Here is a 24186-nt window from a genome sequence, read left to right as displayed (position 1 = left end):
GCCATGTTACACTTGAAGACTCACACACAGACACGGGCACACACTCGATTGCTGTTTCACACACTTATTGTGAAACAAATGGCAGGCATAGTACCCTTTTCTGAGAAGTACTACACCTCACATAATCTCATTGGACAATCAGATTTGAATATTCAAGATAAGACATAAAAAAGCCACCACGAGACTCCAGTTAAAGATAATTATTAACTTTAATACAACCACTAGCTATCTGAAGATCTGATGACTACATATAACTACTCACCTTAGCTGCAAGGAAGTGAAGTTCTGCAAGAAAAACAGTGAAATTACTGGAAGGATGTCATGCTGTGCACATTTCTGCAATGAATTACCCCCAAATGTAAAGACCCTGCAGAAAAGAGCCAAATACAAACAACAGAGAGTTACATCTGCAGCATAAGCATGACTAATTTACAAGCCCAGACCTGTTTTGCTAAATGTGCATGTATGTTTTCTTTTTAACATTATTTCTGCAAAAAGATGTGCAAATTTGCACTTCTTCGACATGTTAGGACACAGGAATGCTACATGTCATCTTTCGCCATTAGTATTTGATGGAAAGGGAGATGCTTATCAACCTGCAGGGGCAAAGTTACAAAGAAAAACAAAACAAAAGGACTGATCCTGATTGTTGATGCCATCTCTGAACATGAACCGGCATGCATGTTTAGGCAAACAAATCTGAATTTACATCATTTGAATTTTTTTTTTTTTCAAAAAAAAAATATAATTAAGAAAAACTACAAAAACTACAACCCCTAATGACGAAGTCAATCTAAACACCAACAAAAACTGCTCCCATTACTCGAATATACCACCTCTTTCTGTAAACGTCCTGCTGTCATGTGGCTTTGCGGTTTTTGTTTTTTTTTTTAATTCTTGAAATTTCAGTTCAAAGAAGTGAAAGAGTAAGCTAGCGATCGTCCTCTCTTAGTTTCACTTTCGTTTCTAGGAAAGGAGGAGGAGGAGGCGGAGGCGGAGCAAAGCCTGTTAAAAAGCCTGTGAACTGTTTACCAGGCTTCACACACACAATCTAACGGCTGGAGCTCAAAGCCCAGAAGGTGTAAAGGTTAACCCCAAATGCAACTGTGCACCCTGCATCCTGACAACCGAGGGATTATTTGCAAGGAATTCTGCTCTTTGCCATCACAGCTTTCGCACTTTGGGATTACAGACCATACGGATCCTTAAACCGCTACATCAGTCAGAACAAAACGGTGAGCCTTTATTTCTCTCCATATATATATTAAGAAAAGAAAAAAGAAAAAAATGATATATTTGGTTGGGATGCTTTTGGGGGGTGGAAAATGGCGATGGAGAATCGTAGCTGCTTTTGTTTTATGGGAAAACAGCGTTCAGAAAAATGTTAAACCATGGATCAGGCTCAGGTTTCTCTGAGCGCAGTCTGGCTGAAGTGAACGGTCAAGTATTCGTCTGAACGGCTTCAACATGCGATCGTTAAGAGTAAACGGCCGGATATCAGCACAGGTCGTCACCAGTGTTAATCATTACTCTTTCCTTGAATTTAGCTCAACTTCCATCCACTGGTGGCGCAAGTTTTTTTTTCTTTTCCTTTTAGATCATTCGCGTTAAAGAAGGAAGGAAAATACCATTAATCACACACAGGATACTGTTGATTTTTTATGTATAGCTTATAAGAACAGGATGCTTTAAAGAAATCAAGTCAATGCATTTTAGTGTAAATATTTTATCTGAATTCTTAGTTATATGATGCTTAAGTCATTACAGAAGAAGCAGTAAAATACTTTTGTGTGTGTGTGTGTGTGTGTGTGTGTGTGTGGAGGGGGGGGGGGGGGGCATACGGATTGTACAGTAGTCTGGCTGTGGCAACCATCACTGTCGATTTTATGCCGGCTTAACCGCAGATCCAAGTCATAACAAAGCTGAACTGCTCAGTGGAAACTACAAGGCGTTTCTCGTCTATCTGCGCACACCAGCGCTCTTTGTGCTTTGAGAAGTCTGGGTTTTTTTCAAAGCTGCTGTGAAAGTGATGCTAGCCTCAGTTGTGAGTGAAAAAGTCAATGACCTTTCTGTCTGTTTGTTTCTCAGGATGTCAGTGTGGTGGTTAGAGATGGGAGAGGGTCTGGGGCCTCTCTCCCCTGTAGGATGGTAGCCGACGGCACGGTCGAAGGCCATGACAAGACCCGCTTGTCAAGCTTGTCGTCATCATCATCATCCTCATCCTTGTCTTCCTCCTCCTCCTCAACACTTCGCACCGAAGTGGAGCAGCTTCAGCGTCAAGCCAATCAACACCGTAGAACGCCCTCCGTCTATCTGACTCACTTTCCGACGTTCACCTGCAAGGAGGACTGCAGAATCATCACAGACACAGCATCCAAGCTCGAGCGCTGCGGCTTCTACTGGGGTCCCCTGGGAGTGGAGGACGCTCACCGCATGCTTCGGGACGCCCCGCTGGGCAGCTTCCTCATCCGTGATAGCCGTCAGAAAGACGTCTTCTTCACGCTGTCCTACCACGCCAAGACGGGACCGGTCAGCGTGCGCATTGACTACAAGCGCCAGAAGTTCTCACTAGCGGGCAACCTGCGGTCTTTCCAAACACTCTTTGCCCTCTTGGAGCATTACATCAATTCTCCTAAGAAGAGCTTGAGCGTCCCTTACAGGAAATGGGAACCGACGCTGCAGGAGCTGTGCAGGAAGCGCATCTTGGAGCTGTGTGGAGGGGCAAGCCAGGTTCCAGAGCTGCCGCTCACACATGTCGCCCAAGACTTTCTGTTGGAATTCCCTTACAAACTGTAACCAGCTTACCATACAAACTGTTGACAGTATTATTTATAATTTCAAGAAGGTCGCCCTTACCAAGTAACAGCAAGGGATTGGTAAAGCCTGTCTGCGACTCAGTGGAGATTGAGACTGCTGTGATATGGTTACAGGGAAAACCCTTTGAGCTGAAAAGCTCCCAAATGCTCGAAAAGGGAGAACACGTTAGCAGTCGAGTGCAGACAGCCTCCAGCTGGAGTGGGTTTGTGGCTGACATTTCAACATATATTACCTCTAGAGACTCAACTCCCAGTTTCACATGGACAGAGCACCTGTTGCTCTTGAGGAAGTATGAAAAGTTGGGATGTGCTGCATTAAAAGAAAACTACAGACACAACAGAGCTATTTTAGAGATGAAAGAACCGGCGGGCTCGCCTGTGAATGCCGCCGTTCCACTGGAAACTGTAGTCCAACATAAATATTATCCAAGGACGTTAAGAGAGCGGACATTTAGACGCATGGAGGGATGGCGGAGGGTACTGTTGCCATGCCACAAGGGAGATATATTTTTGTAGCAGGTTTAAATACTCTAATAATGTGGAATGTTTACATCACACATGAATGTCAATCAGCACTGACTCTCGAACTGTCATCTGTCTCATTCTTGAAAACCCAACGGAGGATGTCAGTGTCGAAGACAGGCCTCAAACACATGTACTGTAACTCTTAGCTCTCCTGTCTCCCTCACAAAGCTCACATGTGAGAGTTTCGTGACTGAATTGAACATATTTTTTTAACATGTCTTATTATTCTATTTTAAATAAAGTATTTAAACTCACTGCGATAGTTATGTTTTACTTTTTAACTTTTCCTGTCATTCCGCACTGACTTGTGGGAGTTTTGTGGGAGTTAAGTGAGAGAAGGAGGGACACACACACACACACACACACACACACACACACACACACACACACACACACACACACACACACACACACACACACACACCCTCACATTACAGACAGACAGACAGACACGAGGAAATGGGGAAGGTTATTGTACAGTATACCGTCACTTGGTGATTCATCTCGGTAGGGCAAAGTGACAGGTGGGTGGGGTTACTTTGGTAGTAAATGGACTGTTACGCTTAGATACAGACACACTTACCAGAATCAGGGGGAGAGGTGACACGTAATGAATTGTGTGTGTGTGTGTGTTGCTTTTTCAATCTAATTTGGACCCAGTACAGATTAAAATGCTCTCAAGAGGAAGTGGGAAATTTTTGGGGTTAGTGGTTAGACAGATACATGATAGATCAAGGTCAGGCTTCGAGTTATGAGAAATAAACTTTGAGTAGGGTAGGAAATGCATTAATTGTATGTTAATGAACACAGTGAGTTGAAGTAATAAAAGAAATCAGGTGATAACAGTGAAGACAAACTAAACAACAGAAGCACTAACTTAGAGACTTGCTTTCCAATCAAAGCTGGGTTTGTCTTTTCTTTTGATATAATCAGTGCAGCAACAGCAGGTGGCACACCTGGCTGAGTGCGACTCACATGACTGGAATGTGTGCGTATTTTTTTAAAGGAAGTTAGCATTCACACTTCATTGTTACTACCACGCTGCCCTAAAATGAACTAAGGGGTGTGACTAATACCTGATGATAGTAATGCAACTGTGACTTTACACATACTTAAATAAAGCTGTAGAAGTAGCAGTAGGAGCAGCTCTAACTGAGCGGCCTCAGCCAATAGTTAAGGGACTTCCGTCTGAACCCACAACCAGACTTTTTAGACCTCAGTATGAATGGATTTAAAAGTCCTTGTTTTCCTGTTTACATGTTGAGTATCCGGCTTGTGAAGACATTCACAGACTGCCAAACACCAATGAATCTTTACAAGTGTGAGTGTACGCAGTGTGAACAGTTCACAGCTACCTGGCAATGGACTAAAGTATTGGGCCGTGCCACTTAATCTTTGGAGTCACATGTTTTCTGTCCCTTTGCTACAAGTGAATAAAGTCAGTCACCTAGAAATGTGGTTTGCCTTTACAAAGATTTGTGAAAGCCCCAAAGCTCACTAAAATAGAGTGTGGTGTTGTAATAGTAAGCCATTGCTGCGGCAACCTTTGGGGCATGGATTCCTATGGCTCAGCAGCTCTCGTGGACACAATGGCTCAGTACTTTTGGCCTACCTTCTTTTGTCCTACCTTCCAGCCTTCCAAGGCTTTTTCCTGTTGGCATGTGTACTGCTTAAAGGAAATCTGATGTAGTAGTAGAGAATGCTATGATGGTATCCGCTGGTTTACTCTTTGGTTTTTACAGAAATCAAAGTGAGGTGGAAGTAGAGCAGGTGATCTACTAACTGGAAGGTTGGTGGTTTGGCCTGGTTGGCTACTGGCGGCTCCAGTCTGCACGCCAAAGTATCGTTGGTGAAGAAACTGAAGCCCAGGTTGGTCTCTGATGTGTTCATCGAAGTGTGAATGTGTGTGACTCTCAGATAGAAAGCACTTAGGTGTGGAAAAAGTGCGTGTATTAATGGGTGAATGAGGTATGTTGTATAAAGTGCTTTGACTGCTGAAGCAGAGTAGAAAGGCAGTATATAAGAATCAGTCCATTTCCATTTCCAGATATAAAATAGAGGACGTTCACAAGTGACCGTATTAGTTGGTGTCAATTGTATACTGTCATATTGCTAATTACTGAAAGAACCAGGCTAGGTGTTAGCCCCCTAGGTGCCAGTTTCCCAGCTGATTAAGCCTTTCCTTTTCCTTCCTAAAGTCTGATTTCATGTAAACTGATGTTGCTTTTGTACATGTAAAACTGCAAATGCAGACTGTGTGGGAACTGTGATCTACATGTGACTCCAAAAAAGGTTTATCGCCTAAGAGCATCACAATTTGGCTGAATTTAGCAGTTTCATGACATTTGTGAGAGCAGTGTGTCACTGTTTCACACTGTGTGGAGCACATTTCATTTCTGCGCTGACGTTGTCAGCTTACCTAAACTCCTATCCTTTCCTCACAGCTAACCAAAACTCCAACGCTGAAAACCAAACCTTACCAATAAAGCTCTGTGTTCTTTAGGGGAATTTTTTTTGAGTCTAGACAATTGAAGCCACACACACACACACAAACAAACATAAAACAATGAGTCATACTGAATATAATACTCACAGTTGATTCAAGTAAACTTGACTAGTTTGAGGATATAATTACCTCAGCTTGAGGAAGAGGAACACACACCAAGTCATAGAGTGGATTATGAGTAACGATAATGATTGTAATGCCTTTGCTTATATAGGCGCTATCAGTCATCCATTCTTATAAAGACTTATCTTAAAATTATATTTGATATTGACATTTGAGCGCAGGCTGTATCTCGTGGAGTGGGGAGGGAGTTGAAGGCTGGTGACGAGTGAGTCACACAGTAGCGCAGTTTCACTCTGAAGCGTCTTGGTTTTAAGGACATTCCTGACTATTTTGAGAAGTGAAAGGTGAAGTGAGGTGTTCTGCAACTATGTGCTTATCAGCTGATTTCTGTGGAATCCTCCGCGTGGAGTTTTCTGTCCTTTACTTGCACGCGCTTCTACAGAAATCAATTGACAATCAATGCCCAAGGGGAGAGAGAGAGAGAAAGGGACGCTCAGAATGAGGCTGGCGGAGAAGCGTAAAAAGAGGAGGTGTTGCATGACGTTCAGTATGAATGCGACGCTCCATTTTCAGAACTGTGATTCTGCTGTACTTTTAATCGGAGGGTTCTGATGAAAGAGATCCTCCCATCATCGCAGGACATGACTGCTTCTGCGGTGGAGGCTATTAGCCCCCTTTTAGCTTCCAGGCAGGCTGCTGGAGAGCCTCGCTGCTTGCTTGAGTTTTCTTGGACGAGTCTTTCCTGTTACTTCTTGTTGAGAAGTGATGAAAAAACAGATTTCCCTGAAAAATCATTAGTCATCCATTTCCTGTTTTCCATTTCCTTCTTCCAGTTCTTGTTAGTGGGGATATTTCACAATGAACAATGTGGTGATGGCAGATCTGTGGAAGTGCTGGTCATCAGATAACCACAACAAGCTTCAGAACTGACTTTGCCAAAAGTGAAGAGGCTCTTCACTGAACCAATCTTCTTATCATTTCACAGATGACCACGTTGTACAAACAGCTTTCTGGTCATTTTTTCAAAGAAGTAACTAAGGAGCAGAAGAGGAAGGGTCTCACACTGAATTGACGACACCAATCCTGACACTAGCTATAGCTACGTTCCACTGCTCTATGAATCACATGAGTCTGGTGAAAGCTGCAACCAGACTGGTTGGAGGAGGTAGAAGCGGTTTTTCTAGTTTTTGCTTCATACGTGGGAAAAATATGTTCAATGCTAATGACTAAATAGTTCCCAGCTAAAGCATTTCCAGACTTCTCTCATGAAAGACGAGGAACGCACACACAAAAGATTACATTTTTTCTCTAGACAATCACATTTGATCTGATTCCGTTGTTGGATTCAAGACATATGACTTTCACGAGAATAGCAGGTACAGTAGTAGCAGTAGCAGTTGAAAGAGTAGTAGGACAAATTTATATTATATATCCATATCATATCACTGTAAACCAACACAGTGACCTAAACAACCTACTAACCAAAGCTAACCAAATAAAGCAATCAAGATGTGATTGCAGTGCAGACTTTTAGCTTTAATGAATAGGGGTTTAACAAAGGTGCTAAGATCATTTTAAATCCTCCCTTGATGTCATATAGCTGAATCTGAGTACACTTCAGAATTCATCAGCACTCACATCTTCAATTAGTTGTTTCTCTCTTACTCTAGACTTTCCCCACAAATAAATCTCGGTTTCATGTGTCAAGAACTAAGCAGGCAAGTCTAATCTGGCCATCATGTTCTTGAGTGTACTGATATTCAAAGTATCTTCTCTCGCAAGATCTTCACAATCTAATGTAAAGATGCAAGTTCAGAACTTGAAATCAACATCAGGTCTTTTACCCACTTAATATGTCATTGAACAACGAGGAAACAGGTCTCACCTGTAACTGCGATTCAGTCTATCGATCAATAAAATTCCATTAAATTCAATTTGTAAATGAGTTCTGTGTAGGAGTTAATTGCTGTAACTCCTAAGCAGTTCATACAAAACAAAACGAAGACCCTTGAAGTAAAGCTGAACATCTGAGACAAAATGTCAATAAAGTGTCCAAACGTGTAAGGATCCAACTGCGTATGTATTGAACAAACAGACAGTTCCATGCTTAATTATCCTTCACTAAGCATATTTTACTAAATACTTAACCTATGACCTACATTGTGGGTGGTTGCAACTAATAACTCATGATAGTAGGGATACCTCATAGAGCCTCGTAACTAGTAGTAGGATTATGCAGTATAACACAGAGGGACATAAGAATGTGCCAGCAAAAGACAGAAAACCATCGACCCCTTCACTTTGTGACCAATTCAGTAAAAAGGACTGGATATTACAGTCCTGCATTGCTGTAAATGGAGAAAATCTTGAGGGATGGCTGTTATGAGGAAAGGCAGCCCAGACACTTTACCAGTTTGGGACACATAGTCAGTAGTGGACCTTGGATTCATCGGGTGTTTCGGCCATTATCACTAGATACCCTCATCCAAGGAGGCCTGACATTATCTGAATTTCTGATTCATCTATTCATGCCTGCCCTCAGATAAATGAAACAGGCAAAAAAAAAAGAGTATATTTAAGGTTTTCCCCTTAAAATAAAGCTCAGAATTAAAAACTTTCTATATAAGAGAAAACCGCATGAGGTGCTTGTTATCTTTGTATTATTATGCAGAGACGTCACAGAGATTTAAATGGCGCATCATTCACTGCTTTGTGTACTCATTGAGAAAATTTTGAATTACCGACACTTACAAGGAACTTGACATTGTGCAGTTACCAGAACAATTTCAGATCCTTGAGTCACAGAATAGCAATTTATGTTTATGCTTTGGCCTCCCCCAACCTCCCCCCGACACCCACACATACCCACACACACTTGGTTTTGAAATGAATTTGTGCGTGTCTTGAAAAGCGTCAAAGAGGCACACTTTGACTTCATTCCATGATTTATCATATCAGAAATACCTGACTGTCATCCATTTACAGCCTGTAGTTAGCATGAGTGTGTTTACCAGAAAAGGTCATAGGGTACTTTGGCCAGAACAACACCTTAACTAACTTAGCCTCATCATAAGGTAACAAAATCTGCCTTCTAGGTCTCCTAATATGTTACAGTGTTGTGTTAAAGTCTTGAGCCTACACTCGTTTCTCTATTTGATTAATTAAAACATGTGCAAAGATAAATGGAAATGCAATATATAAGGCAAAGACAGAGTTAGCATGACTGCCTTTATTCTTCAACATAGTCTGATCTCTCTTAGGCAGCTTTTTCGTCTTTTCTTTAAGTAGTCTTCAGGAATAGTTCTCCAGGCTTCTTGAAGGCCATTCAAAGCTCTTTCTTGGATGTTGGCTTCCTTTTGTTCTGTTCTCTATCAAGATGATCCCACACTGCTCCAATGATGTTGAGGTCCACGCTCTGGTGAGGCCAGTCCATAACTGATAGTGTTCCACTGTGTGTTTTTCTATCCAGATATATTCAATGGACAGTGTGTTTGGGAAAATAATCAAGATGGAAAGTAAAGCATTGATCAGCTTTGACAACATCCCCAACATGAGTGTCTGAAATGTACACCTAAACCTTGACAGAGCTTCCCTTGCGTTTATGGATGGCTGTAGACACTCACTGTTATCCCTCTCTCTTGAACTGATATCAGTGATGATTTAAACCAAAAATTTGTCATTGGATTTGTCATGACATGACTTTCGGATACTGTTCCTCTTCTGTAGATAGGCTTGATGCTTTTTTGTCCTTCACTTGTCCAATTTCCTCAAATATTTTAAGGACACACTGCACACCATGTTGAGATAGGCCAAGTTTTCACCTAATAACTCTGTGGGAATCACATTGTTGGTGAAAAGTTCTTATTTGATGTCTATCAAACTGTGTCACCTTTAGAATTTTTTTACAGATTAAACTAAAGACATGGAAATTGTTGGGACTTTCCTCTAAAAACGATCAGGTACAAGAGCTGCACTGAAAATGAGTGAAAAAGCAGCCAATGTCCAAAGAAAAAACTTTGAAAGACCTTCAGAAAGTCTAAAGAACAACTGCTGTGATAAGTTATTGCTGATCAGATAAAACAAAAGAAAAAAAAATCACATGAAATCTTGTTTCCTTGGAAGCAAAATATAGAGAAATGAGGGGTGACTCAAGACTTTTGCACAGTACTAAATATCACAGTGTAAAAAAGACATGGTGCGGGTGGGGGGAGTCAGGCGCTGAACCATTTCTTAGCGGAGTGCAGTCACTTCCTGGAATTTGTGCTGTTTGCCTGGTGATACTAAGAGCTAGCCGTTCCCCGTTTCCAGCCTTTGGGCCAAGTTAAGAAAAATGACTTTTGTCTGCTGCACATTGTGGCACACAAGTCTCCTTAAAATATTGTAACTGTTCTACACGTTATACTTAATCCATTTCTACTAAAGCTGCCAAACGCTCAAAGATAACCTCAGTTCAGCTGCACCGTGCACCACGAACAAAACCAGAGCGTAAGTGCACCAGTTATCTTTGATGAACAGCATCATCTTAAAAGTGGCGCATGTGAAGTACGATGCACTTTTAAAGAGAATCATTGTTTCATACATATGAAACACATATGAGTGCACAGACTAATCTCCAATCATCGCAGTCACTGCGGTTAGTACAGAGAAAACACACACACAGAGTGTTGCTGCAGTACCAGGAACCTCTTCACTTTTACGCACACATCACCAGACTTCCCTGAAGAGAGGAACCGCGATAAACAAAAAAAAAGTTGACACGTACAGACCACACAATGACTGAGGGTTCCTGCAGCAGCCACAGGACCATAACATAAGGGTGCGAAGCGTAACGTCATAAGCTCCAGCAGATTACATCTCACATGCACATTCAAGTCAAAAAGCCTCATACTTGGAAACATCCTCATTATATCTGTTAGAACTGCGGAGCGAAAAATGTTTCTTTTTAGAGAAATGACAGACATCCCTGTTGAAGTTTCATAGTGACATCGAGGTGGTTGTTTTACCTCTCTCCTGATGACTCCCCAGATTTTAGGACCAGATTTTGAGGGCCTGATTTCTCAGAAATCGCCATGTTTCAAAACCAAATACATCTGAACTAAAATTGAATCAAATGACAAATCGGCCTTAAAAATATTCTGCGAATTCCTTGTGTGTGTGTGTGTTACTTGACACCAAACTCAGTCAGCGGCAGAAAGGAAATGCAACCCAAACATCAGTGGAAATCTTCCCACACTCTCAGAAACACAGAGGAGAACCTCCTCTGCTGTGCTAGAGTATTGAGCTGTGATTCTGTGAAGAGGGGAAAGAAAACCACAAGCAAAAGAAATGAGCACCATCCTCTCTCACTTTCTGTCTGCAAGTAAAACCTGAAGGGCACTCGGAGAGCACAGACCTCGACCAAGGCCAGTAGTCCACTATTGTCATTAGTGGACTGGGCTAAATGCATTTTTTTGTAAAGTGGATGCCCAAAGTGATCAAAAGCCAGACAGGCTTTTTTTTTTTTTAGCTTTCTCAAAACAATGTTTCGATTAAGTGCAGTGGAAAAGTACTTTTTAAAAGCCAAAATCCATATGATAATGTGACTTGGTCTAGGGATCATCTGTCAAAGCTGAAAACAGACTGATCCACACACCATATAAAGTTTGTTGTATGGGGGTTTGAACACAAGGTCATGGACACAACTCTCATACCACTCACACAGAAGTGTAAGTGCTAGCCTTTTTATAGTCTGTAAATATCCATCAATGCGTCAACTTTATTCCACTTATCAGAGTCATGTCTACCAAGTGGACATGCTGGCAGTCTATTGCAGAGCTAGCAAGTCTGAGGATAATCTGAGACATGTTTTCATGAAATCCAACGAAGGGATCTGTGAACTTGCCCTGATTAATTGATTTCAAAGGTACCTCATGTGCTACATTGCTTATGGCACAGAAAACACCATTTAATCAGTTCAACATTTGTAGCAAGAACATGTTATATAAAAAGTGAAGCTAATGCTAAAACGCTCAGCTCAAACAGCCAGTCGGCAGAGGATTTTTTATTAAAGTGACTACCTTTACTTTTAAAACTCGCCTGTTTAAATTTTAATATTGCTTAAAATTATACATAGTTAAGCCTGTTGCAACACTGAGTAACAGGTGAGGGCGGACTTGGCTGCTAGCTGGAAGGTAGGTGTCACCTCAGCTAAACCCTCGTCAAACACAGGCCCAGAGAGTTGCCAGTGACTCCCTGCCAACCACCAGTTGGTAGGGAAAATTTGTAACTCGCAAGTGGTTGGTGAAAGGTTGCTGGAAGTTCCGGGTTGTCGCCAGGTGACAATTGTCCCAAAGCTGGTGCTGTCCAAACTACTACTGTGGTCACCAGTAGCTTGTACGGAAGGCGCTGATTTGTCTGTAAAAACTTACCTATTTACTCTCAGAGCAGTAGTGAAACTTGAACAAGGATGACACAACGTAGGGAAGTATTACTCAAGACCACTTTAAAAAAAAAAAAAAACACACACACAAAAACAAAACAAGTCTGGTGCCTGGGATGTGAAATTTAAAGAAATGAGGTGCCATTTGCACAATACTGTAAATTACAGTGTAAAAAAGATCTGGTCATGTGCTGAACCATTTCTTAGCAGTGTGCATGCACTTCCTGGAATGTGCAGTTTTCCAAGTGATAAGTAGAGCTAGCAGTTTCGCCATTACCGGCGTTGTACCAGGTTAATAGAGATGACTTTTTTTCTGCTGTATATTGTGGCACAGAAATCCTTTAAAACGTTAGAAGTCAGTACCTGCCTGTACTTCAAAGTGCTAATTATGATGCATTACTTTAAGCGTTAATGAGACTTAAATGCGTGGGTTTGGAAAGACGGTTTATCTTCAAAGTGCCTTCAAAGGAAAATTTATACCTCAGCACAACTTTTACTTTGAAGGTGAAAGTTCTCCATTTATGTTTTTCATATTTTCACTGCTTGTAGTTTGTAGACAACTCTTCCATCTTCCATGCACGCTACTGGCAAATGGAGCTACTGACCAAACCAACCCCAGGCAGATGTTTGCTGTAACAGTGTGTACCTCTATGCAACCAGTTTTATTCTAGCAACTACCAGCAACCACTTGCCAACTAGTTGTGGAATACACACTTTTCCCTAGCAACTGCTGGTTACCATGGGGTGACTGACCAGTCTGTAGGCCTGTGTGAATGGGGCTTTAGTAATCAATTTTGAGTGACTGCCAGCATCTTACATCTGGGTGGGAAATGCACATTTCTACCTTGCGACTGGAGGTTGCTGGATTGTTGCCGACAGGTCTCTAGGCCTGTGTGACTAGCAACCCGAAGGTGACCTTTCTTTGTGGTGCTCATTGCTTTTAAAGCATCATCATATTCTGCTTATGTGAAATTGGGATGCAGTGGCAGAAGGCTAAGCAGGTTATTCCAGATATCCTCCTCCATAAAACACCTCTTTCCCTCCCTGGGGGAAGCTCCCCCGCTGGCCCCAGGGAGGGGTCACCTGCCCCTCCCTTCCTTCCCTCTCCATCTCCAGCTGCCTCCCTCTTCCCGCTCCACCACAACCACCCACACATGCAGGGCCTTGGAGTAGGGGTATGTCACCAGGGTGCAGGGGAGGCTACCCCCTCTGTCCCCCCCCCCCTCCCTGTCCCCTTCTGGCTGCCTCTGCCTCAATTTTATCCCACAACTTAGACATTCACATTACTCACACTCTCATTACACATACATATAGGATCTTGGGGGTGGGCACGATACACGGAGTCCAAATTACCATCAGGGTGTACACCCCACCCCTGGCGTCGTTGCCCACCTCTCAATTTTAAATACACGTAGACATTGAGGGCTAGCAGGAGGGACCATGCGCTTACCTGCTGCTCTCTGGCAGGTAGCTCCATGCCCTCCTGGGTTTTAAATGCACCTTAGAACACACATGCATCAACACTACATATGAGCGGGCAGAGGGAGGTTTGGAGTCTTCTCTCACCCCCATTCTCTGCGGCCTGTTGGAGCGGGGGGGCTAGGAGGAGTTGGCCGTCCGACTGCGGTCGCGTCACTGCAACTCCCCCTGACTTCTGCTCCGCGGCTGCTGAGTGAGCCTCATCTGGGACTCTCCTCAGCTCTTACTGGGACAGTGGCGCGGCTGCCCCTCTGTTGGTCTTCCTTGGTCTCTTGTGTTCTGGGGGCCTCTGGATGTCTGGAGTTTTGATCTCCTCCATACCTGCTTCATACCCTGGAGGACGGGGCTGTGGCCCCCCACACTCCCTAGCAGATCGTTACATGGAGAAACCTTTGGAATACAAGCATGCTGATCCACACAGGTATGCACACAGGTGTACACACGGGTATTCATAGACGCGGACTACAGCTTTCTTGGCTGCTGCCTCAAAGCACATTGTGCGCTGTCTATCTTGCGTGCTGCACAATATCGTTTATTATTTAGTATCTACTGATATCTACTGCTAGCTAGTTTATTGTGATGGTGCTTTTTTAAATTTTTTATTATGTTGCTCTTTGTTGTTTGCTTTCTCTTCTGTTTTTTTTTCTCCATACAGGTGACCCAGGTGTTTTTTTTTTTTTTTTTCTTTTTCTTTCTTCCCCCCTTCTCACCGTCTCTTCTCCCCTTTGGTTTTCTTTCTCTCCCTCTCTTTCTTTCATTCTTTCTCCCTGTCCTATCCTCCAGTCATGTCTGTCCCGTTTGTAGCAACTGAAAATAAAATAAATTCATAATTATAATAAAGGTCAATCAAATGGACCAATATGGCAAGGCCATGATGATCCACTTGGTAAAATAAATCCGCTTGGCATCTTTCATGGCCTTAAGACAACAATTCTGATGGCTAAAGATCCAAACGGGACACAAAAACCCCCCAAAACAAACAAACAAAAAAAAAAAAAAACCCACCTCTTTCTCCGGCACTCCCAGGCCTGATAAGACTTCTCAAGTATAACCAGGGCCTCCTGCTTGAGGGCGCAGGGAAAATCCCAACAACTGTGTGTTTAATTGTAAAAGGTTGTACTCTGTAATGTTTTACACCATTTATGCCTAATTTGCAGTATCTGTTGACCTAAAAAGCTAGCTAGCTTTAGGTGATAAGTATAAATCCAGCTTCTCATAACCTCTGGCTTTACAAACCATTGGATAATGCACATCTTTTATATACAGCCTGTGGCTTGCCCATCCCGCCACCTTTTCCCTGACTCGTGAGTCAGTCAGCTACATAATCTCCTTGGCAGAGATAATAAGGCTCACACTGCAGTGTCACTGTAGTTAAGTAGAATAATTTATTGCATTTCTTTATTTAGTCATCTGTTTCAGTTCATTAACAATAATTACAGGTTTAAAAGCTCATAGCATTTACAGAGCAAACAAACTTGTCTCTCTCTCTCACTCTCTCTCACTCTCTCACACACACACACACACACACACACACACACACACACACACACACACACACACACACACACACACACACACACACACACACACACACACACACACACACACACACTACAATCAGAGACTTATGGAAGCTTGTGACTGCATGTTCTGGTAGAGATTGGTAGTGGCTGCAGGGAACATGAAAATATGCTCTCTACAAAGCCTCTTATCAACTCTCCAAACTGTGCCAAGCCTCTTCAGCATGTCCGTGAACTTCACTATCATTCGGCTGCTATTTACAGTAGCAAGATGGAAATAATAAGAGACCGTATTGCTCCGAAGTTCTCATTTTAGAAACTTGTTGAGGACTGTACAGTTAAAAAAATAAGAATGTTCCGAGCATTAAGACTTCAGCTGCGTGAGGATGGCACAGAAAAAGATGGTGTGTGAGCGAGGAGGAGAATGGCAGGAAATTATGGGAATAGATGGACTGAAGAGTGTGCTTTAATCCTATAATTTACAAATCAAGTCACAAATTCAAGTTAAAACACACCAGTTTCATTCAAATTGATCAAACACTGCTGTTTGGAGAGACAGGTTACCCATTACATTCATTTCTCCCCTCGTTTGTTAGCTCTTAAGATTATTGCAGTAGTAAAGCTTCATTCATCTGATTAAAAGAAAAAGGAAAAAGAAGAGGAGCATGTGAGGGTTTCCCCCCGTGACACTCATGTGAGAGCTGTGACTTGTTCCTGAAAAAATTTATCTGTAATGCCACAAGAATAACAAAAAAATCCAAACATTGTGTTTTAGAAATTTTTGGAGGCAGTAAGCTCTTTTTAAAAATAACCCTCTTTTTCAAATTAAGGTGTGAAAGCATTCATCTAGTCAAAGCCAGATCCATGGAGAATGAGCTCACGTTAGCGTGTCAGGAGGAAACCAGCAGATACATTCAACCCAAGTGTTGTTTTGTGCAGACTTGAACATCCAACATCACTAACATTAACCTGTGAGTTTAATTCAACAAACCAACTTTTACTTTTCTAAAATAAACAATAAATAGCTTCTCAGTTAGCAACCTGTGTCCCTACAGACTCTCAGAGTGAATGAATAACTGAATGAACAGACTTGAGCAGTACTATTCCAGTTATTTTACAGCCCTTGAGCGATCCCGATCAGATTTCCCATTAATTCTTTTGGTTAGTCATGGCACCGATTGGTTATTCAGCTTTATGAATTAGATGAGATGGTGAACATTTACAATTTGAGACCTGCTCCCGCCTAGCTTATGCTAGAGATGACTTGATAAATTTTTAAATGCGCTGCTCACTAAATGGAAAAATATGTAAAACCTACAAACACACCCCACCCAACCCAGCAGCAGTTGCAGGGTGACAGAAACTGCTAACCCATCTGACTTGCAGTGGTGTTCTGTGTTTAGCATAGTCGTGAACACCACCGAAATGCATGTGGTGACCCGGTATGTGAAAATATGACACAAAAATAGGTCTTTGAAAAGTGCAGCTCGCAGCAGTAGCGTGTGGTATGTGTTTTGAGCTCATACACAATCAGAATGAGTAAAAAACGTTGCTGGTTGCGCGCCTCGACACACATGTGCCAAAAAAAGAAGAAAAAGAAGAGAAAACACGAGCTTAGAAAGCACGGAAAGCCAAATGTGCTTTGAGCCCTCGTTGACCAGTGTCTGTTTTGAGTCTTTCTTCATGTGCAAATACAAAATGTTGAGATGCTTCCGAAAGCCTCTTGGACTATTCACATCACTTTCTAACCTACAGTTTCCATCATGAGCTTGGTATATTATCTATCACACTGGTGACTGCACGAGTACTGCATGTTCCTTAATCCAGCTCAGGTGAGTCTGGTGTTTCAGTGTCTAACTCTGCATTATCAGACTCTGCAGCTGTCACGCCTTCTCTTTCTTGCTCGAGGTCCCCATTGAGCTCTTTAGGTGTGCCTTCACCTTGTATTTCATCTGTTCTCTCTGGAACCTCATCTGTGGGTGTGACAGTCTCGGTCGTCTCAGTGGTTTCCTCTTTTACCGTTGCATCTGTTTCAGTCTCATCTATCGGCGAGCCGTCCTCCTCGTCTTTCCTAACCAACTCGTCGTCCCCCTCCTCCTCCTCTGCGATAGAGGCATCTGGTCTCTGTAGGGACTGAGCCGCTGTGACGTGGCCGGTGCACAGGTGCAGGCGAGGTGGGTCGGCAGGCGGCAGCAGGGTGAGCGACTCGACGCTCAGGGTGTCTGCGCTGTTGTCGGTAAGGAGTGAGATAGTGGGCTGGGAGGCTGGGGTGAGGCTCGGGGCCAGAGCTGGAGCTGGAGCTGGGGTTGAGGGAGCAGAGGAGACTAATGTTACTTCTCCACCTCCTCCTTCACTTTCTCCGCCTGAGGACGAGGGCGGAGTGTGCTCCAAAAGTATACCGTCATCTAGGAGAGTGATAGAGAAGACAGTGAGGGAGCTAAACTCAGAGGCAGATATTTCTACGGATTAGCACTGGGGTGGGAAATGATGTAGCTTGTAGCACAGTCCACACAGGGGACTGTGGGTAAAAAGAGTAGCTTCGAATTAAAGGAAACAGATAAAAATACAGAGGCACTGGGTGAGTGTATCAAGGTCAATTTAAAGAAAGTTCATATCGGAAGTCTTTGCATAACAGGCAAAAACCTTTCAGTGCTCCCTTATTCACAGGGTGCCAGAACCACCGCTAACTCTGCACGTTAGAGTTGGCAGATTTTCACACTAGTGCCCTTCCTGATAAAACCCCAAATGAATCTGTGTTTCCTCCTGGGATCAAACCAGGGATCTTTCACTTGTTGGTTAAATGTGTACAACTGTACCATATTCCATTTTGGCAAAATTCAGTATTTTCCAATTCTAAAGGTTTCTGAAACCTTTAAAATTTTAAATATACCCAGCCAATAGGAACCTGAGACCACTGAGGATTTGCATCAACTGGAAATTGAGGCACACAAAGCGCTCTGTTTACACTGTAAAGAATCTGCCAGTCCCCGCTGACAAGGTTAAGACTATTTTCTAAGCCTCTTAGAGCCTAAATGTCCTCCATCATGGAACCACTGCACAATCTGATTTTAAACAAAAACCCAGCCCTGACTGTATACTATAAACTACGATGTAGGCATACTTACATCGTAAGAGTGTGAGGTATGTTTCACAAGAGTAAACAACAACAGAAAAGCTGTTTTAGAGCAATAAAATAAACTAGACGAGTATGTTTGCATGATTTGGAAACATTTGGTCTAGCCTGCTCCTTCTCCACCCACATTTGTCTTTAAAAAAAACAAAAACAAAACAGTTTCATCTATTCAACTCCTGCATCACAAGCATCGCTGTTCTACTGTTATCAATCCCATCAGTGAATCCGATCAGAGCAGCCTTTACCTGCTTTGGTATTCAATTCAATGATTCCCAGTTTATCATGTGGTTGGTGGTTCAATCATGGGCCCTTACATATGACAGTGTTATTGTGTAACTACTAAACCCCAAAAATGATCAGTATATCATCAGACATGTCTGTGTAGAGACACGCAGATTATAGCTTTTTATAATCTTCTGTGTAAAGTCCCTTAAACAGCTGATAAGCCTCACTGTTTTCTCTTTTATCTTATTCACCATTCAAAGACTGTCTCCCTGCACATTCAGACAATGGCCATCCTGGAGCACCTCTTTTCTGACGCACAGGTTGTCATGCCAACGTTGCTTTGCAAGCTTGACTATTGCTTGGAAAGACATAACAGTGGACTCATGAGCAAGAAAATGGCTGTTAATTTATTTTATTTATTCGGCACCAATCCACAACAACAGCTGCTTCATGTAGCAGGAATCTACTGAATCTGCAAGGGAACAGTGCTGTGTTGTAACTATTTAACTGATGTGGGAGGGAGCCAATATGATCATTTACATTGTCACGTCGACCACACATAGGCATCTATACGACACAGTGAAACACCACTGCCAGCTACTGTGGTTTTGGAGGTTTGTGTATGTAGTTGTATTATAGTTACAAAACTCTCCATATGTCAAGGAGGTGTGTGCGCATGCATTGTAACACAAATATAGTTGCTCGACACACTGGCGTGCTACAATAATTTGCAAAGGACTGAGTTCCTTTGTCACTTAAACGTTTTATTTAAATTCAGAGCATGTGTAATATAAGTTTGTCTTCATGCTTACGCCTGCAGGAGCTGTGGTGGTTTGTGTGCGTCCGTGTGAGCGTTACCTGCAGGACTCTGAGCTGATGTCGTGCTTGCAGTAACAGAGTCGCATCGCCCCGTGCTCCCGCTTCCACTGGAGGGAGGTGAGGGTGAGGAGAGGGGTGAGGGAGTGTGCTGGGGCACGCAATGAGCCACTGCAAACCCTGGAATGAGTGCAACAGACAGACCCTTGCCATTAGCAACTCAAACTGTCTCTTAAGTGTTCTCTGCTACAAACACACATAAAAAGAGGCGTTTTTATTCCAATATTCTACAAAATAAACTAATTAATGTGGCTCGTAAAAAAGCTTGGGTAAAATTTAGAAACCTCTACGCTTGGGCAGATCCCACAGCTTGCAAACATTTCCCAAGAAACAGTGTCTGTTCTTGATTTAGAAAAGGCTTGATTTTAACTTCATCTGCATGCTACATATTTCCACAATGAATCCAGCTCATCCAGATGTTATTTTGCTTAACCTGCATATTCCTCGCTCAGTTTCTTAGAAGCCCATGGCTGTTAAATATTAGCATAAGGGTCAGCGTATCCCAAGCATTTACTGATGTCATGATAACTTTTACGTACCCACTGGGACACCTGTGGCCAAAGCCGATATGTTTTTGGATGTCTGTCTGTCTCCTTTTAAATGTGGAATCTCTTGAACATCTGAAGAGAATTTCTTCAAGTGTGACACCAACTTTTACTTGCAAGGATGAACTAATTAGAATTTAGTGAACAAATAAATAATAAAGTCAAGGTCACAGTGACCTCGAAGTTACTGTGGAGGGAAGCTTCATTATCTTGCACGAGACTCCATTTGGATAAGAGGGTGAACTGAGTGAAATCTGATGGTCAGTCAGACCTGCACCTGAATAAAAACCCTGCGGTCGTACCTCAGGATGTTCAGTGCTATTCGTTACACTATTTCACTGCAAAAAACGATGAAACTATGATTTCACTGCGACACTTTCAGGACATTATTCACCACCACAACACAGCAACAGAAGCAGCAGTTGTGAGCATATTTAATATTTGGCAGATACAGATTTGGTAAACAAGCCCTTTATACCTGCTTACACACTACACACACTGGACTGACATGGTAAGGGCATACAGTCGTATTAATTGAAGCTCCAAACTGTTTCAGCTGAGGTAATGATACCGTGTCAAGATTTAAGAACAGGCTTCGTAATCTACCCCACTTGTTGCCCTCTGGAAAAATAAAACTACTAATTGGGTGCCTTGTAACTCCAGAGGAGATTCTCCTGCTAAGGAGGACAAAAGAGTCGTATTCAGGAGCTGAAGATACAGTGAGTACAGTGATATAACTCACGGAAATCCATTGAAAAGGGATTATATTAGTGTACCCAGTGGGACTTACTCACAGGGATTATATTACAGGAACAGACAGAGCAACCGAAGTAAAGCACAACAGTACGAACAGTATTCACTACTTTATCGAGTGAGGAACCATATACAGGGAACTTCACAAGATCTCAAAATAGGCCTTGCCACATCACTGTTAGGTTTTAGAAATCCACATGGATTTCTAAAACCTAAGCCAATCAGCATAGATCAGGCTATGTAACAGATAGTGACATCATTGTTTCTAACCAATCAGCAGTAACCCACAGCATTTCGACTTCACAGTTCTTTTGGAATTTGGGAAATTTGGTTTTTCGCCCCTGCCCACTCTTTCATCTGTGGTCATAATACTGAAACTAACAGTGGTGGGTTGATGAAACTCGCACATTATGTGGTTGAATAGTTGCCCTAAATGTTCAGATATGTGTTGTTTGTGTAGGATTTCTTGAAATGAGTGAAATTTTGGAATGAAAAAGGTGGCGCCACATTTGATCGTTTGACACGTTCAACTAAAACTGGAAAGTCTATTTTTAGATGTACACCAGATGCATGTACTAAGCCATACTTTGGGTATTAAAAAAAAAAAGGTATCGCACATCATAATGTAGCGCTCAATAAGTAAATCCCAGTAAACTGGATGTTGCCACAGGATTGTGTACTATAATACAATGAGAAATTCAACACATTTAGACATTTCCGAGCCACGAATAGTGAACAGTGTCATTATGTTTAGTTTTATGAGCTTATAACACCTTTTATTGCACTTACATTGCCTACACTGGTATCTTGTCTGCTAAAGTTGATTTAGTAATTCAATATGTATGATTTATTTAGTTAAGATTGACTTTGTGTTCTATATTTACAATTTAGATCTCAGTATTTTTCAGTAGATCTACACTTCACTGTTAATGTTTTGTTCAAAGTGGGCTAAGTATAGACTTCAAAATGGACACTTTTTCTTTAAAGCCGTCTGCTCGGCTTCTTTATGGAATAAGGGAACTGCAATTCAATTCAGGTTTATTATAGCAGAAATCCCAACAATACCCAAGGGAACAACTTCTGTGTTACAGAATAGAACATCCTGTGTTTGAGAGTACACACATACTCAATTTTAGAGTTGAAGCGATCTTAACGCTCTGAATACGACTATAAATATCTCAGCTGGGTTTGATTTCTCTTGAACCTTCAGTTGTGTGACATTACAGCCTCACTAAGAACCATGAAGAAGTTAAGTCACTGGGCAGGACTGTACTTTGATGTGGGTGATATATTTGTGACAAGCAGACATGTCAGTTAAGGAAGTTAAAATAAACATTTCTATGTGTTTTCTTGTACATTTAACATGTAAACAGTGTATATTAACTTAATTGACCTTCATTGTAACATAAAAATGTCAAAGTATTTCGATGAGCGCCCTTGTAAAGGATGAACAAATGCAAGAATTTTTAAAATGCAAGTAATATGAAGGGACTTTTCAGCTCAGTTCTGAAGAATCCCTTTTCTATTTAAAGCATCTAATCTATGTTTTTAGTGAAGCACTTATCTAATGTTCACCCCAACACTAAAGAAATAAAAGCAATAACAAAACCATAGTACCACTGGGTCAGACGCTATAAACAGCTGGTCTGAGATAAAAGCTGAGACGGTACGTGCATCTGTGTGTTACCTGGTACTTTATCGACAGAGGCAAAAACTGATCTATTTGCCGTGGGATCATTTGGTGCCCGCCTAGACTGCTCGTAGAACCGGAAAGGCAGGCCACTGGCTGAAGTGTTTGCAGTCTGAGCGAAACCCAACACCTCTGTTGCACTGGGCTGCACAGGCAGGTCCAGCAAAGCTAAAGAGAGAAAGAAAAAGTGAAAGTGTAGCACTGACCTGTGGGACAGGTTCATGTTACAGTTAAGGATCCAGTGCAAACTCCAGGACACAAAATACCCACTTGTCCTTAATACAATGACAGTATTGCACAAGAATCTTGAACCACTCCTTTTTATAATTTGCAAAGCCAGTGCAAAGACGTCATAACATGCAAACATACATGGAAACAGTATAAAGGATACAAGGAAAAAATGAAGCTGATGCCAGGCAGAAGCTTTTCAGATGGTATTGCATGGTGGTACAATTGTTCAAATTTGGATTCATCACTCCATCAGACCTGTTGCCACTGACTTTCAGTCCAATTCTTGTGGAATTAGGCACAACTCAGGCTTTTCTCCCAGTTTCCCTTCCTTAAGAATGGCTTCTTGGGAACTATCTTTCCACTGACATAATTTCTGATGAGGCTTTTTAAAGGGCACATTACACACCATACTCAGGTATTCCAAGGGTTTGGATAAAAGAAAAAAATACATTCAGCAAGCCTGGAGAACTGTTGCTCACGACGTCTGTAAAATTAAAAGCGAAAGTCTGGCTCCATGGAAGCAAAACAAAGTCAGGAGTGACGGCTTTCTGTACAGTACAGTAAATTTTATTTAAGCAAGAAATGTTTTTGTATGCACAATTATATCGGCAATGAGTCAATCTGACACTGTTGTTGTGACCACACTGACTATTTTGGTGAGGATCACATCCTCCTCAACTTTGCTGCATTAGCAGGATTTTATATTGTTATGAGTTTTGTGTAATTCTAAAGAATCTGGACTTCAGTGGGGGGAAGTACAAGGGACTGACGGGTAAATCCATCCTTATTTGCCAAAGGACTTTTTAGTAATTTTTGTGTTAAAGGAAACACCCACCACTTTAGCCAGAAGATGGTCAAACATATCCTGGCATAACAGCAGGCTTATTATAGCAATGTAAGAAATGACTCTGAGATCATCAGAGCGTCACAAAAAGAAAACAGACATACGACTGACAACTTTTTAAAAAAGGGGAAATATATCACTTTTAGAACTTAGAAGAAAGCCAGAAGCTAATTCAGGGAAATGACCTACACTACGTCAGTTAACAAAGAGATGAACTTTCACTTCTCTTGGACTGAAGTTTCCCAAACACAAAATTTAGTAAATTGAAATGTCTTTTAATAACTAACTAACTAACTAAATAAATAAATGTCTCAATTTAAATTTTGCTTAAATTGAATTTTAGCATTTTGTTGAGGCTGTGAAGCCTTCCTAATGTTTGCTTCAGTTCTGGATTACTGATTTAATTTTTCACTGTTAAATTCTCACCGTAGGTTACTTCTGTTTTTTTAAGTTTCTGTTGGCCGTTTTACCATGTTCACCAGAAAGCAGCGACTTTCTGTTTTAAATAAAGTGTGTTTTCTTGTAAAAGCTGCTGTACTGAACAGTTTCACAGCACTTTCTA

At 41.9% G+C, this 24186-nt stretch overlaps 2 protein-coding genes across 5 annotated transcripts in view; one reads left to right on the top strand and one right to left on the bottom strand.

Annotated features, from left to right (window-relative positions):
• Positions 1-993: 993 nt before the first annotated feature.
• socs1a (suppressor of cytokine signaling 1a) lies at positions 994-2858 on the top strand. Its single transcript, XM_026163714.1, has 2 exons — positions 994-1235; positions 2089-2858. The coding sequence occupies exon 2, from the start codon at positions 2146-2148 to the stop codon at positions 2794-2796; it is 651 nt and encodes a 216-aa protein (XP_026019499.1). The 5' UTR covers positions 994-1235; positions 2089-2145; the 3' UTR covers positions 2797-2858.
• Positions 2859-16286: 13428 nt separating this feature from the next.
• Positions 16287-24186, bottom strand: part of clec16a (C-type lectin domain containing 16A) — a 52524-nt gene continuing 44624 nt past the window's right edge. For 3 of the 4 annotated variants that reach the window (XM_026165478.1, XM_026165480.1, XM_026165479.1), the window contains 3 exons: positions 22547-22717; positions 19544-19681; positions 16287-17732 (listed from right to left, as the gene is read on the bottom strand). In XM_026165478.1, coding sequence (XP_026021263.1) covers positions 17146-17732; positions 19544-19681; positions 22547-22717 — 896 coding nt within the window. In that variant the 3' untranslated portion in view covers positions 16287-17145. The remainder of the gene's footprint in view (positions 17733-19543; positions 19682-22546; positions 22718-24186) is intronic. The other variant, XM_026165481.1, reaches the window with a different exon arrangement.

This window comes from Astatotilapia calliptera, chromosome 4 (genome assembly GCF_900246225.1).
Source record: "Astatotilapia calliptera chromosome 4, fAstCal1.2, whole genome shotgun sequence".
Lineage (NCBI taxonomy): Eukaryota > Metazoa > Chordata > Actinopteri > Cichliformes > Cichlidae > Astatotilapia > Astatotilapia calliptera.
Note: the sequence above shows the minus strand (reverse complement) of the source record. Positions and strands in the feature narration are given on the sequence as shown.